The sequence below is a fragment of the Lineus longissimus genome, chromosome 19, assembly GCF_910592395.1.
Source record: "Lineus longissimus chromosome 19, tnLinLong1.2, whole genome shotgun sequence".
NCBI classification, from domain to species: Eukaryota; Metazoa; Nemertea; class Pilidiophora; order Heteronemertea; family Lineidae; genus Lineus; species Lineus longissimus.
Window position 1 is genome coordinate 494,774 of NC_088326.1, and position 13,864 is coordinate 508,637.

A 13,864-nucleotide genomic window follows, 5' to 3' on the forward strand; every position below is an offset into this window, starting at 1 on the left:
CGGGTCCGTTTTGTACCCCCCCCCCCCCAAGAGAAATGTAGTTTTTAAGACGCAGGCCGTTTCCATGTTCATGAATGGGTCCAACCTGTTCCATAAATACTATTTACTTTGATGCCCTGGTCTTAGTTTCCACGTGCAGAGGGATCTTTGACGATTTTATGAGCCTAGAATCTGTACCATTTGAAGCGGGTCTCAATACCCAGTTTGGCCTCAATATGTGACATACCTTTCATCTGCCAATCCCCAGTTTGGCCTCAATATGTGACAGACCTTTCATCTGCCACGCGAGGTTGGGCGTAGTTGTGCGAGTGTCAATTATGCTCGTCCAAATTCTAGGCCATATAGCGAAAAATACTGTCCTCATCCAAAGTCTGTACCAGTTTTATTCTCCAGGATCAGATTCAACACAGGTACTCAAGTTATCCAGATTACATAACAAACAAATCGAGGACTGACACAATATCAAGATTACATAACAAACAACTCGAGGACTGACACAATATCAAACTAAAAATTAACACAAAGGAAAATTTTGTAACCTAAATATATAAATTTATTGTAAATCACAATATGAAAGGTGATACAGAATAGAAAGTTTCTCTGGCCGCAACAATATTTGAGCACACATTACAGTTTTAACAAAATCATATCCTGATGAATGGTCAGCTTCTTTCTGTTACCATAGCAACGAAGACCTCTCCAACACCAAAGTGACACATTTTCTCTCACATAATTCAAGTGCAATATAAATCATTTATTGGTACATGCTAATCTCAAGTGAGATCATTAAGTTGGTCTCCTGACACACCTCCCCCCCCCCCCCCCATCAATCCTCATGGTGAATAAGTTTATGCCTCAATACTCTTCTACAATGATCACAGTCTCTTGATGTTCAATGTTGTACAGTCTTTTCAAATTGTTTATAATCTTGGCAGACCGGCAACGATTTCACCTTCAATACCGCATTCGTTCTGTCCTCTCAAGATCTTGAAGTAACCTGAAGAGATGCAAGAATAGATGAGAAATGTGTTCATTTCCAAGAAGAACTAAACGAGAAGAAAGCTCCAGTATCTTCATCACCTGGTTAGGTTTTCTCAAAATTTCATCAATCGTTCCTGTCAAATTGAAATTATGCTGAAATTTGTTCAAATCATTAGTTATGACTTGCTTTTATTCTTTCTTTACTTTTAAACTTCTCTAATCTGATATATGAATCATAACTTTCAGATTTTGATATTTCCTTGAAATGACCATTCCTAGTACAAGGTTGCATGATAAGAAATACTCTTACCTTTGTCACCCCAATCTGGATTCCAGGAGTTAGCAACCAGCCAGTATGGTGTGCCATTCTCCGTTCCCCAGCCAAGGATCCTGATCGCATGACCACCAAGCTCTCCACCAGATTCGTGCTGGTAAACACCTGGTAATAAACAAAACGAAATTACAATACTATCCGGGAAATCCCCAACATTCAGACACAACAACCAGAGATATTTGAAGGTTTTAACAACTGCATCAAAGTATTTGTTTTGTGACGTGAGGAACTAAGATGTAGCCCCTATTCCTGACCAGAAAATTCTACGGATGCGGAACGCCCCGTTGTAAACTCTAAATCTGATTCTGAAGGTACATATTCCAGCTGCCACTGTCAAGCCAGCAAGTTAATCAATGTTACTCACCAGACTTGTATGTTGGGAAATCGGCATATACCGTGAAAGCAGCCTCTACCGGGCCGTTTGTCATGATTTCAGTTTGAATTTGTATGACACTACTCGAGATGGAATAGTGCGTCTTTCCTGGAAAATACAGATGGAAAATTACAGACAAATATCATATTTGTAATTTGCAATGTGGTCATTATAATTATTACAATTTATCCTTGCCTCCGCCCCATTGCTGTACACTTTGCAAGCCATGGCTGTCTCTTTTCTAAAATTGGCCAACAGAGGACAGGTTGTGCCTCTTTAAGACAATCCTGTTGGTCCCAAGTTTCACTGCACTGCTTTATCTGAGGTGAACTATTCTTACCAAAGTGCTTATCAGCTTTGTAGCTGACTTTATAGTTTGGCTCGCAGGTACGGCTGCAGCGTGGTGTGGGTCCTTCTCCTGTGCATGGGGGCTTGGTGCCATTAACATGGTGGGAACAACTAGCGACCTTGTAGGGCTGACAGCCCTGCTTGCTGTTATATTGGCCACCAGTGACAAGACCAGTACTCTTCCAATAGCTCCAAGCCTCTGGTGGGAAACCTCCATCACAACTGTAAACAGATCAAATCAAACTTTTATCATATTTAACGAACAGAGATGCCGTTTTTAAAGATATGCAAAAGAAATTTTACGCCAATGCACGCGAAATATGTCTCATTCCTAATCCTTACCCATTTCCACATTGTCCACAGCAGGTGGTTAAATCTTCGGCAGAAATATGAGCGTTGACCTTTCCCTGGGAGTGGATACAGATTCTGTCTGACATGGCCTCGACTGCACCAAATGCCTACAATGAAGATACATAATTGATATAACCTAGTTCAGAACCCACCTCTTGGCAACACTAGCGTGTCATTCTAGTGTAAAGCCATGGATAAAACAAATGTACCAAGTAAACACCTTGACCTTTGAGTATGCACGACAACTTACCCAGCAGGAGCCACATGCCCCCTGATCGCGGACCTCACCAATCGTTGGACAGTTCTTCCATTGGTCGCGAGAGTCGAAGGAGTCAGGGACGAACAGGGGTTCCTTGTGGATGAGGGTCTCAGGCCTGAGGTGTTCAGGGGTCTTCCTGGAACCACACAGCCTCTTGATGGAGGACACTGGGACACCAACGAAGTTGTGGCCAGCCTGCAGAGAAGATGACAATATCAGCTTGGTTTTCGTCAAAGGTTTTTTTTATCTATCTATGGCAATGCTCAATTAAAAATCCAGTGTATCAGATATTACAATCTGGTGCCCATATCACATGGGCAGGGGTGCCTATCAAGTAGTACTAGACAGTCACATGACAAGCCATTTGATTGTTATTTCAGAGAGCTCTGAATTGATATTGGTAGCAAGCCAACACAAGTCACAAGACAGTCGATAACACATAGGCCTAGTCTAGGTCAATGACACTGCAGATAAAATCGAGTCAGCTGATTTATAGTGAATGACATACGACCATGTTGTAGACTCCAAATGTGAAAATATAGATAAATGTGTCACAGCACAACCAACTTTTAAAGCTGATTTTTGAAAGAAATGTTCATAATCTCGGCCCCCTGGGGTGTATTTGGTATATTCATGTGAAAGAGAGTCTGACTCTTTGACAGCATAGGTTTCCTCTGGGATCTCCGGTTTTCTCCTGCTTAACATTTTAAATAGCACAATATTGTTTATGGAGCTCATAATGTCCTAAATGACCCAAAGGTTAAGAATTGTCAAATCCTACAAGTACAGACTTTGTCTTTGGCAGCATTTTCGGATGACACACAAAATAGCCCATCAAATGTTCAAAGAAACCGAAAACACTAACCTTCCAGGTAGTTTTTGCTACATGGTTGATGTAGTAAACCATTTCTGGTGAGTTCATCTCAAAGTTGGGAATGAACTTGAGGGATTTCCCCATGGCAACGGCCGCCAAGGCACTGAGGACTAAAAGGAACTTCATGGCTGAAGAAAAGAAGGAAGAGTCTATCAGAAGATTGGTCAGTGAGGCAAAGCTTGCAAGCCACAAAGCAGAAACAAAGTAGATCTCTGACTGACTAGGTAATTGCGACTGTTTCCCCCATTTGGAAATATGGTCCCAGGCAATTGATCCGCATAAATAATCCTGCAACATAAAGTTACGCCCATCATATACGGCTGACCACGCACAGATACCATATTCGAAAGCCATTACCGTTACCGGGTACCCGCTTGGAGCCTTTCCTTCGGAAACTGATGAGCGCTGTGCCTGTGGCTTTCAAAAGAAGTTAACATGTGCCTGCTAGCTTCCAACTCGCAATATGCTGCAGGTGGGTTGCAGGCAAGCGGTTGAACGTAGTCTGGTTTTGGGGCCCACCCCAGATTGAAAACCCAAAGCATAAAGAAAAGTGACAGTTCACCTTTAGGCATGTTAGGCCCAAGTCACTTCGAAGTCAATTATTTATAAATTAGTAATAGTATTAGTAACTCTCGATACGATATCAATTATCATATGATGAATGAAGGAAGAACTTTACCAATCAAATTCATGTTGAAATATATTCATGATTGGACGCTAAGTAGCGGCAATATAAAGCGAGGATGTTAGTTATCGAATCTAACTGATTGTCATTTAATCTTACCTGTTCCTTCTCGCTGTAATGTCAGATTTAGAATGCGAAATTTTAATGCAATTCAGGAAATAAAACTAACCGAACGTGAGTCACATGACCCTCATGTGACAAGGGTCATGTGACATTCAGAAGGGAAATTGACCCACATGACCCTCATGTGACATTCAGAAGGGAAATTGACCAGAACTTCACCTGGAAATACATACTTATTCACAATAAATACATACATGCAACATTCTTGGTCTTAGGGAACTGGGAAAATAATTAACACCTTCAGCACCGAACCACGTAGATCTATGTGGCCCAAATCCCCCCCTCTTTGGGCTGGTTATCGGCGTATCCTGGACGTCAGGAAAGAACTACGCCATCGCCATCTTCAGGGAAAGATAGGAACTGAAAATACCGTGAAAATACCGTTTGGTCTTTCCAGTTCCAACCTTGCCCTGAAGATGGCGATGGCGTAGTGCTTCATGAAAGAACTACGCCATCGCCATCTTCAGGGCGAGGTAGGAACTAAAAAGATCGTTTGGTATTTTCAGTTTTATCCTTGCCCTAAAGATGGCGATGGTGTAGTACTTCATGAAAGAACTACGCCATCGCCATCTTCAGGGCAAGAGAGGAACTGAAAAGATCGTTTCGTATTTTCAGTTCCAACCTTGCCCTAAAGATGGCGATGGTGTAGTACTTCATGAAAGAACTACGCCGGCGCCATCTTCAGGACAAGGGAGAAACTGAAAAGATCGTTTGTATTTTCAATTCCAGCCTTGCCCTAAAGATGGCGATGGTGTAGTACTTCATGAAAGAACTACGCCATCGCCATCTTCAGGGCAAGGGTGGAACTAAAAGATCGTTTGGTATTTTTAGTTTCACCCTTGCCCTAAAGATGGCGATGGTGTAGTACTTCATGAAAGAACTACGCCATCGCCATCTTCAGGGCGAGGAAGGAACTGAAAAGATCGTTTGGTATTTTCAGTTCCAGACTTGCCCTAAAGATGGCGATGGTGTAGTACTTCATGAAAGAACTACGCCAGCGCCATCTTCAGGGCGAGGAAGGAACTGAAAAGATCGTTTGGTATTTTCAGTTCCACTCTTGCCCTAAAGATGGCGATGGCGTAGTACTTCATGAAAGAACTACGCCATCGCCATCTTCAGGGCAAGGGAGGAACTGAAAAGATCGTTTCGTATTTTCAGTTCCAACCTTGCCCTAAAGATGGCGATGGTGTAGTACTTCATGAAGAACTACGCCGGCGCCATCTTCAGGGCAAGGGAGAAACTAAAAAGATCGTTTGGTATTTTCAGTTCCAGACTTGCCCTAAAGATGGCGATGGTGTAGTACTTCATGAAAGAACTACGCCATCGCCATCTTCAGGGCAAGGGTGGAACTAAAAGATCGTTTGGTATTTTTAGTTTCACCCTTGCCCTAAAGATGGCGATGGTGTAGTACTTCATGAAAGAACTACGCCATCGCCATCTTCAGGGCGAGGAAGGAACTGAAAAGATCGTTTGGTATTTTCAGTTCCAACCTTGCCCTAAAGATGGCGATGGTGTAGTACTTCATGAAGAACTACGCCGGCGCCATCTTCAGGGCAAGGGGGAAACTAAAAAGATCGTTTGGTATTTTCAGTTCCAGACTTGCCCTAAAGATGGCGATGGTGTAGTACTTCATGAAAGAACTACGCCATCGCCATCTTCAGGGCAAGGGAGGAACTGAAAAGATCGTTTGGTATTTTCAGTTCCAAACTTGCCCTTAAGATGGCGATGGCGTAGTTCTTTCATGAAGACCATGAGACTCCGATAACCAGCTCAAAGAGGGGTGTTTAGTGCTGCGCAATTATTGCGGTTTTTAAAACATTTACTTAACTGTGATGTTGCAATACATACAAAGTCTTCAGAGTTTAACAAAATATATGGTAGTGAAAGGTTTTCAGAAATGTTTATATCTATGTTTAGCTTATCTATAAGGCCAGTAATTACTTTCTAATGCATGTAATGATTAGCTTTAAGGACAATCTGTCAGTGCTTATTGAAATCCTTTTTAGTTAATTTGCCTTTCCCAAGGTGGCAGCACTTTCGCTTCCGTGTTTATGTTTGTGTTCCCATAAAACGTGCTGTTTTTCACTCAATAAAAACACCGCACACGCAATTATCATCTGCTGAATATTCAGGAAAACATGATTTCATAGAAAACAATGACTGTCGAATATAAATCAAAGCGTAAAGCGTAAGTTTAGGTGTTTTTATAATTGAGAAAACTTGTTGTAAAAAAATCACAATCAATCAATGAATTATGCAATGGTCATCTGACTGAGTGACTCTGAGTTATACAGGGTGTGCTGAAAAAGAAGGAAAAAATTTTGGTTGTAAACATCTCAGTCATTGCCGACCTGGTTTTTATTGCCAGCCTGAGAGAGGAATTCAGTCAGGAACAGCAGACGACAACATTCATCCAAACATCAGTAAAATTTGAGAAAGACTGAAAAGTCTGAAGAGAACGTTACCAGAATCATGCCAGAATTATGTGGCCATTTGGGAGGGGGGGGGGGGGGCGATCCCAGGTGGTGTACTGGCAAAAGGACTATAGCAGTGGGTAGTGGGCCTCCCAGTGTTTTCTACTTGTGCTTCCTTTTACTGATGTCCTTTTCAGAGATTTGAAAGTCGTCTTGTTGGGCGAAGCAAGTGTTGGAAAGACCACCCTCGTCTACCGATACATTTATGGCAATTTTCAGGATACAATCAGTGTAAGTCACTTATGGGAAGCTAAATGTGAATACGAAATGAGCGATAGTCCAACGTTCTTGATGGTCTGACCTCCAGGGCCGATTCTCAATACTGGTTTACTTGTCATGCAGCATCAAAGTTCAGTGGCACCTCCCTTAGTGGACACCTCTCTATTAAGGACATCCTCTCCATTAAGAACACTAGTTTTGGACCCAAATTGATTGTTTCCTTTTGATCCCTCTTATCCTGACACCTTTCCATTAAGGACAGCACTTGAGGTTCTCCTGTAAGTGTGAGTCTTCTTTCAAGAAGTTTCCGAGCTAATTCTCTCTTGTTCAGTGCTGCCTTCTTCTTCAGCATTCATAATCTTTGAGCTATTCTATAGTTATGAATATATTATGGAGGTTTGATTTTGGATTCTCCTCCTTTGACCTAGATGTGATGTCATCAGGCTGAGTAACATCTACTTAGATACATTCAAATCAGACAAGAGGCAACTAAATACACAGGGCCTACTGTAGGAGATTGCAAACAAAGTCTGCAAACCTCATACCTGCAACTCAAGCATATCATCTTGTTCTTTTTCAGACAATTGGTGCTTCGTTTTCGCTGAAACAGTGGGGACCATACAATGTTGCCATTTGGGTAAGTAGTGAAAGAGGTACAGTTTGTCTCATAAGATGACATCTATCTTAGCCTCAGATCAAATACATTGAAGACTGATTGTGACCTCTTACTTTTCCAGGATACTGCTGGTGAGGAGCGTTTCTCCGGCTTGAGTTCCTTCTATTGCCGTGGTGCCTCGGCTGCCATCCTCTGTTTTGATATGACAAGCCAGGTGTCATTTGAGGCACTTAGGTAAGACACTTAACTAGCCCCGATTGTTATTTCCTTTTAACTCGATGTAAGAAGAAATTGAGGTCAAAGTTGTGTCCAGAGTTTGATGAAGAGACACAATGTCCCTGGTACACCTAGCAAAGTTTGCAGCATAATTCAAAGTCATCACATTGTTTCCTAACAATAATCAGAGCAGTGACATCTGACCCAGACTCTATACAGTTAAAGGGGGAGTACAGGCAGGAGCTAGGGGGTCAAATTAGTGGTCTTTGGTTACCTAGACACTTAGGCGACTTAGTCATGTTTTCCCCATCCTGACTTATCAGACAATTTCACCCAATGGACACTTACTCCCTTAGATTTGTATAGATAGCATCATGTCCTAGACCCTGTATGGAAACGGACGTGTTAAATTTAGTAGAAAACACATAAACTATTACCATGGTAACCATCCATTGTCTGTTTCAGTATCAGATTCCTGCCGCTATTAGAAGGAGTTGAAGAGAAAGAAACCTGTCTGAAAGTCGTCGTTGGAACCAAAAGTGATGTGGTCACGCCAGCAACTCGAGAAGTCACATCAGAAGAAGCGATCAATTTCACCAGGAGCATCAACAACATATCACTGCTGTCGAAAAACGTCCCTTACTTTGAAACGTCGAGTAAAACGGGTGAAAATGTGTCTTTGTTATTTGAATATATGTTGGAAAGACTGTTACCACTAGATGGCACTGAAGTGCGAAAGGACAGGATGAATGGAGTCGATTTGGCGCAATCCAGGCCTCTTTTTCCTGAGAAGAGTAACAAGTGCTGCTGATGATTCTGGTTTTGAATCGGGAGTGAAAATGTGATTCTATTTTGGAACCTTGGTGAAGGACTATATGGAGGAGCAAAAGGGTCAAATTGGTGGTCTCCGGGTGAACAGTTGGGCAACTTGGTCTGGTTTGACTCTGTGCTAAAGGTATTCCTTGTACGAGCCTGATATGGTTAATGTACTGTGAAACTGATGCACTGATTATTGAGGCCTTGGCAGCATCATGTAACTGTACCTAGCCCATGGTCACCATGACAGTGTTTTTTGCTGAATTCAGGTAATCCATCGTAATACTCAAGTTATAAGGGTATTTTTAGGAGGTTATTCCCACACTTGAAAATGAGAGTTGTATATACTGTACATGGGGGGTCTGTCTGTTCAGTATGTATGCAGGGGACGAGGTTTAAGAATTGTGCCAAATAACTGTAAATAACTGTAGCAGTCTTCCGTCTGCATAGTTGTCATACCGACCAAAACCTTTATAGCCTAAAAATGCCATTTCTACCAATGAGCGACAATCAGGTACCGTACACCACAGTACTTTCTCATTGTTTTATTTCTCATTCACAAAATCCACCAAATTAAAATGCCCACGAATATTTGGTGGTTGACATTATGTGCAGAATGTATTAATGCTCGCCATAAAAAATAAAGAATTGAGATAATGTTTTACAAACTTCATTAGCTCACCTCTTAGCAGAGGTGAGCTTATCCCATACCGTGGCGTCCGTCGTCCGTCGTCGTCGTCGTCGTCGTCGTCGTCGTCGTCGTCGTCGTCGTCGTCCGTCGTCCGTTAGCAGGGCACGTTTCGTAACTGTTAGAGCTATTGAGTTGAAACGTGGTACACATGTACCCTGATGTAATGACACCTTGGAGACCAAGTTTCGGTCCGATTCGTTTCATGGTTTGGCCACCAGGGGGCCAAACGTTAAAAGTGAAAATATGCAATATCTCCCTTAATAGTAGTCGGGAAATTTTGAAAAAAATATGGTAGGTACTTCTAGCAAAGGTGCATCATATATCCTCCGGGTTTTCGATTTGACCTCCTTTTCAAGGTCACAGAGGTCAAATGGTGTAAATTGGCCGTTAGGATGTAACGATGGCACGTTTCTAAACTGCAATGGCTATTGATACCAAATTTGGTACACATTTACCCCTTAGTCAGGTGATCTTAGGGACCGAAGTTTGGTCCAATATGATTCACCACTTGACCACCAGGGGGCAAAATCCAAAAACCTTAAAAATGTGATTATTCCTTAACTTCTTGCCTGATTGCCACCAATTTGATATCATGGGTACATCTAACCACCATACAGTATATGTCACACAGGTTTTTAATTTGACCTTCTTGTCAAGGTCACAGAGGTCAAATGGCGTAAATTGGCCGTCAGGCCGTAACTATGGCACGTTTCTTAACTGCAATGACTATTGATCACAAATTAAGTACACATGTACCCCTTGGTCAGGTGATCTCAGGTACCGAAGTTTGGTCCGATCTGATTTGCCGTTTGGCCTCCAGGGAGGGGGCCAAATCCTAAATTCTTCAAAATGCCATTATTCCTAGTAATGACTTGCCCGATTGGCACCAATTTTATATCATAGGTACATCTAATTCTAACAACCATTCAATGTGTCACCCGGGTCTTCTTTGATTTGACCTACTTTTCAAGGTCACAGAGGTTGAATGTATTGTAAATTGGCCATTTTGGGGAAATTGTAATTGCTTGGACCTACATCAAACCTAACACTACATGACACAATACCATGCTCTTTATCCATCTTTCCTCCACATGAGGTGAGCACAATGGCCCTGGCCATTTCATTTTATATACACAATAGCAAGTATGGATTTAATCAGATCTATACTTGGCAATATTCATAACTAAAATAGGATTTCAGAGACTGAAATCTCAGAACATTGAAAAGTTCAAAAAATTCCGACAGAAAGAAGGTTTGCAGCTTAGATGAGGGTCAAAAACGAAGAAAAAAACTCAAGGAAGTCAACATATAGAAATCACCCCAACCCCATAGCTAAAGCTGAAGAGCCTTCTCAATTTCCTCTTTGTGTTTTGACCTTTTTAAATTTCCGTCTGAAACTGGATCTGAATTTCGCAATGCTTGCATACAAGCACAAGAGAAATGCCCAGGTTTATTCCAGATGGATACACACTACTGCCATCTATGCACAATGTGTGTTACTGATAACTGAGAGCCCATAGTCCCGCCCCTCGACTGCCACCACTGGATACACATAAGAATAGACGAGTTCCTGTTCTTTTCTTCTGATAACTTCCCTTTTCAAATCTCAACATCCTCTCTATAACAATGATCCACTGCTAACAACTTGTCCCAATCGAGAGCGTTAGCTACTTAGAATGGCGACGGACATTCTGTCAAAGGGCTTTCACCGTTCCGGTTGCACCATCATCAAAAGGCATCTCTGCTACGAATGACTGTGATCCAGCTCTTTCTCGTTTCTTTGTAGGTATTTTGTAGACCTGGAATTTGAATATGAATGCCATTAGCTGACATGTGACATGTTACATGCGTCAAAGTGAAATCTATCTTAACCAAGCCTCACAGGACTTATCCTGACTTAGTCCTGTTTAATGGGCACAGGGGTCAACACTGCCCAACTCAGCCCCAAAGGATAGATTTTCTGATGTCAAGCAACTGATTTTAATGGTTATGAAATATCAAAATAGATTGAAAAGGCATCTACCTCAGCAAGGAATTTCTTGAATGCATCATAATACCCAGCACTCCTCCAAGTCTCATTATGAGTTCCTCCTTCAAACCGTACAATCTTTTTGAATATGCTATTGGATGCCTGAAAGAGAAAATAAGCACAGTTGAACATCTCACTTAAAGGGACACTACATGCATAGGCTGGAGACAGGTGAGTACCCTACAGTACATCACTACTACTCACACTTGTACAAGGAATATTTTTATCACTAGCCAAACCACATCCAGTTCCTTTACTGTTTAGGATAGCCTCAAATGACGAGGCTCCTCGAAGATGGAATTCTACTTTTGTTTAAGAATCAAAGTTCTTACCGCGTGTAATGACTCCATCATTGGAGGAGGAATTAACGCGTCTGCTTGTCCCGAGATAAACAATGTTGGCGTCTTGATTTGTTTCACTAGCTCCATGGAAGGGTACTGAAAGAAATGAGGGTGGATACAAATAGAGGTTCATTAGCGTCCACCAGTGTCCAATAAGGTATATAGTCGTCAAAATCTAATTGAATAGTCATAAACATTGAACACATTTCCTGATTACTTCATGACATTTGGGTGGAAGATAAGGGAGTTGTTAACCACACTTTGAATAGAGAAAAATCTCTTCAAACGTGTATTTTTATCGAGATATTTACCTGATTTTTGAAGCACCAATCAGGTAACGAGTTAACGACTTGAAAATTAAACAACGTTCGTCCAATATCCGGTAACGAGGTAAACGTGTTTTCCAAAATCAATGCACATATATTATGAGAATAAACAGGATGGGCGGCCAGATTGGTAGCAACAGCACCCCCTAGTGACCGTCCAAAAACTAGGATTTTATTCAAGTTTATATCTGTACGAGTTAGAAGATAGTCCATGGCAGCTGCTGCGTCGAGATAAAGGCCTGAAATGAAGAGACAAGGTTGATAACGTTAAGTTATAGAAGTGTATCACTTGACTCCACAAGCTCACAGCAGTACCTTGTGCTTGATAGTTTTATGGCTAAGTTTCCAAGGTCTGTGCTTATCATTTTTCACACCTGGTAGTTAAGTATACACACTTTGGTGATGTTCTCTTGTCCTTTGAAGTGTAAGCTTACCCTGTTCACAAGGTGTTCCACCACTTTTCCCGTAACCTCTATACTCCACACTCAGGACATTGAAACCAAGGTAAATGTACAGAACATACACATTAGTCAACCTGTAAGAAATGAATGAGGAAACTTTAGCGAACTGGAAGCAATCAAAAGACATCAGCTGCAACATTATGCTCAGTGCTAGAAGACAACCAACTCTGACAGATGGATTCACATGAAGACCTCGAGACATCTTCATTGAGTGGAAACTAACAGCACTCCTCAAACCAACTTTATCCCCAAATAGATAATTTTCATTTATTTTAGATACTTGAGGCTGTGAGGTCAGGCGTGGAGGACATATTTATTTTGCAATACCCCTCAAGTTTGCCTTTTCCCCTTTTGCTCCTGTTCCTGTGAGCCTTTTGTTTCAGTGGTTGCCCAGTGACTTAATCTTCATCTGGGAGCCTGTCCTCCATCGTACCCTCGCCATCGTCCTCAGCAACTCACCTATGACCAATATTTCCTGCATTTCCATGAAAATAAACAAGAGTAGGTGCATTTGGTTTTTGATCTTCAGGCCTCGGAATAAACTGCATGTTGATTCTGACCCCGTCTTGAGTTTTGTGGTAGATGTTTTCATATGGCATGCCGAAGAGAACAGGTGATTCAACATACAACCGGGATTGAGGGGGCTGGTCTGGGTAGTAGAGTAGGACATCCTGGGCATTGTAAAGAAAACCTGAAAAAAATGAAAAATTTCTCTCAAATTGCGAAATCAACTCTCGACTCACACACACACGACACACACACACAACGACAAGAAGGCAGTGAACAAATGACAGCCAAAAGATTTAACAATATCAATATCATCGGCTAATCAGAATCAACAATCAACTTACCTATCACTGCAAACGTGAGTAGTATAAATGCTGGCAGTGTTCCATACATCCAATACAGTAACAACAACAACAACAAGGCAGCTGTGCAAAATGCCCAAAGTTTCAACATAGCATTCAGAAGCAATCTTCCAACGAACATCAGGACAGCTATGACCTTTCCCTGGCGGGTAGGTCGAGCTTCTCCGTTTTGCTGCATTGTTCTTTTAATGCAGCCGATCACGCCCAAGAAAATCTTCCACAGCTGGGCGAGAAAACGCAAAATTATTGCAACAAAACCAGATTTCATTTTGGACAAAAATTCGCCATGTTGTTTATCGAAACCCGGAAGTGACCTCGACTCCGAAAATCTAAAGAAGAAGTTTTGGTAAATATTAAAAAATGCAATTTAAAACTTCAGCTAGTACTTCAATCAACTCTAAATATATCGACAAAGGTATATGTTTCCCTTTTTTATCGACCTACACTCATGTTGGTTCATTTGAGCCAGCCCAAAATA

At 41.7% G+C, this 13,864-nt stretch overlaps 3 protein-coding genes across 3 annotated transcripts; 1 reads left to right on the plus strand and 2 right to left on the minus strand.

Annotated features, from left to right (window-relative positions):
• Window positions 1-530: 530 nt before the first annotated feature.
• On the minus strand, window positions 531-4,423 carry LOC135502871 (cathepsin B-like). Its single transcript, XM_064796029.1, has 8 exons — window positions 4,305-4,423; window positions 3,512-3,648; window positions 2,638-2,841; window positions 2,379-2,494; window positions 2,029-2,258; window positions 1,680-1,796; window positions 1,292-1,420; window positions 531-997 (listed from the first exon to the last, which is right to left on the minus strand). The coding sequence occupies exons 2-8, from the start codon at window positions 3,644-3,646 to the stop codon at window positions 921-923; spliced, it is 1,008 nt and encodes a 335-aa protein (XP_064652099.1). The 5' UTR covers window positions 3,647-3,648; window positions 4,305-4,423; the 3' UTR covers window positions 531-920.
• A 1,916-nt stretch (window positions 4,424-6,339) lies between these two features.
• On the plus strand, window positions 6,340-9,338 carry LOC135502872 (ras-related protein Rab-20-like). Its single transcript, XM_064796030.1, has 5 exons — window positions 6,340-6,516; window positions 6,940-7,033; window positions 7,602-7,658; window positions 7,759-7,871; window positions 8,319-9,338. The coding sequence occupies exons 1-5, from the start codon at window positions 6,485-6,487 to the stop codon at window positions 8,662-8,664; spliced, it is 642 nt and encodes a 213-aa protein (XP_064652100.1). The 5' UTR covers window positions 6,340-6,484; the 3' UTR covers window positions 8,665-9,338.
• A 1,001-nt stretch (window positions 9,339-10,339) lies between these two features.
• On the minus strand, window positions 10,340-13,679 carry LOC135502952 (protein ABHD13-like). Its single transcript, XM_064796167.1, has 7 exons — window positions 13,369-13,679; window positions 12,977-13,208; window positions 12,491-12,591; window positions 12,042-12,295; window positions 11,722-11,826; window positions 11,384-11,491; window positions 10,340-11,159 (listed from the first exon to the last, which is right to left on the minus strand). Exons 1-7 carry the CDS (start codon window positions 13,652-13,654, stop codon window positions 11,055-11,057), a joined length of 1,191 nt encoding a protein of 396 aa, XP_064652237.1. The 5' UTR covers window positions 13,655-13,679; the 3' UTR covers window positions 10,340-11,054.
• Window positions 13,680-13,864: the final 185 nt, after the last annotated feature.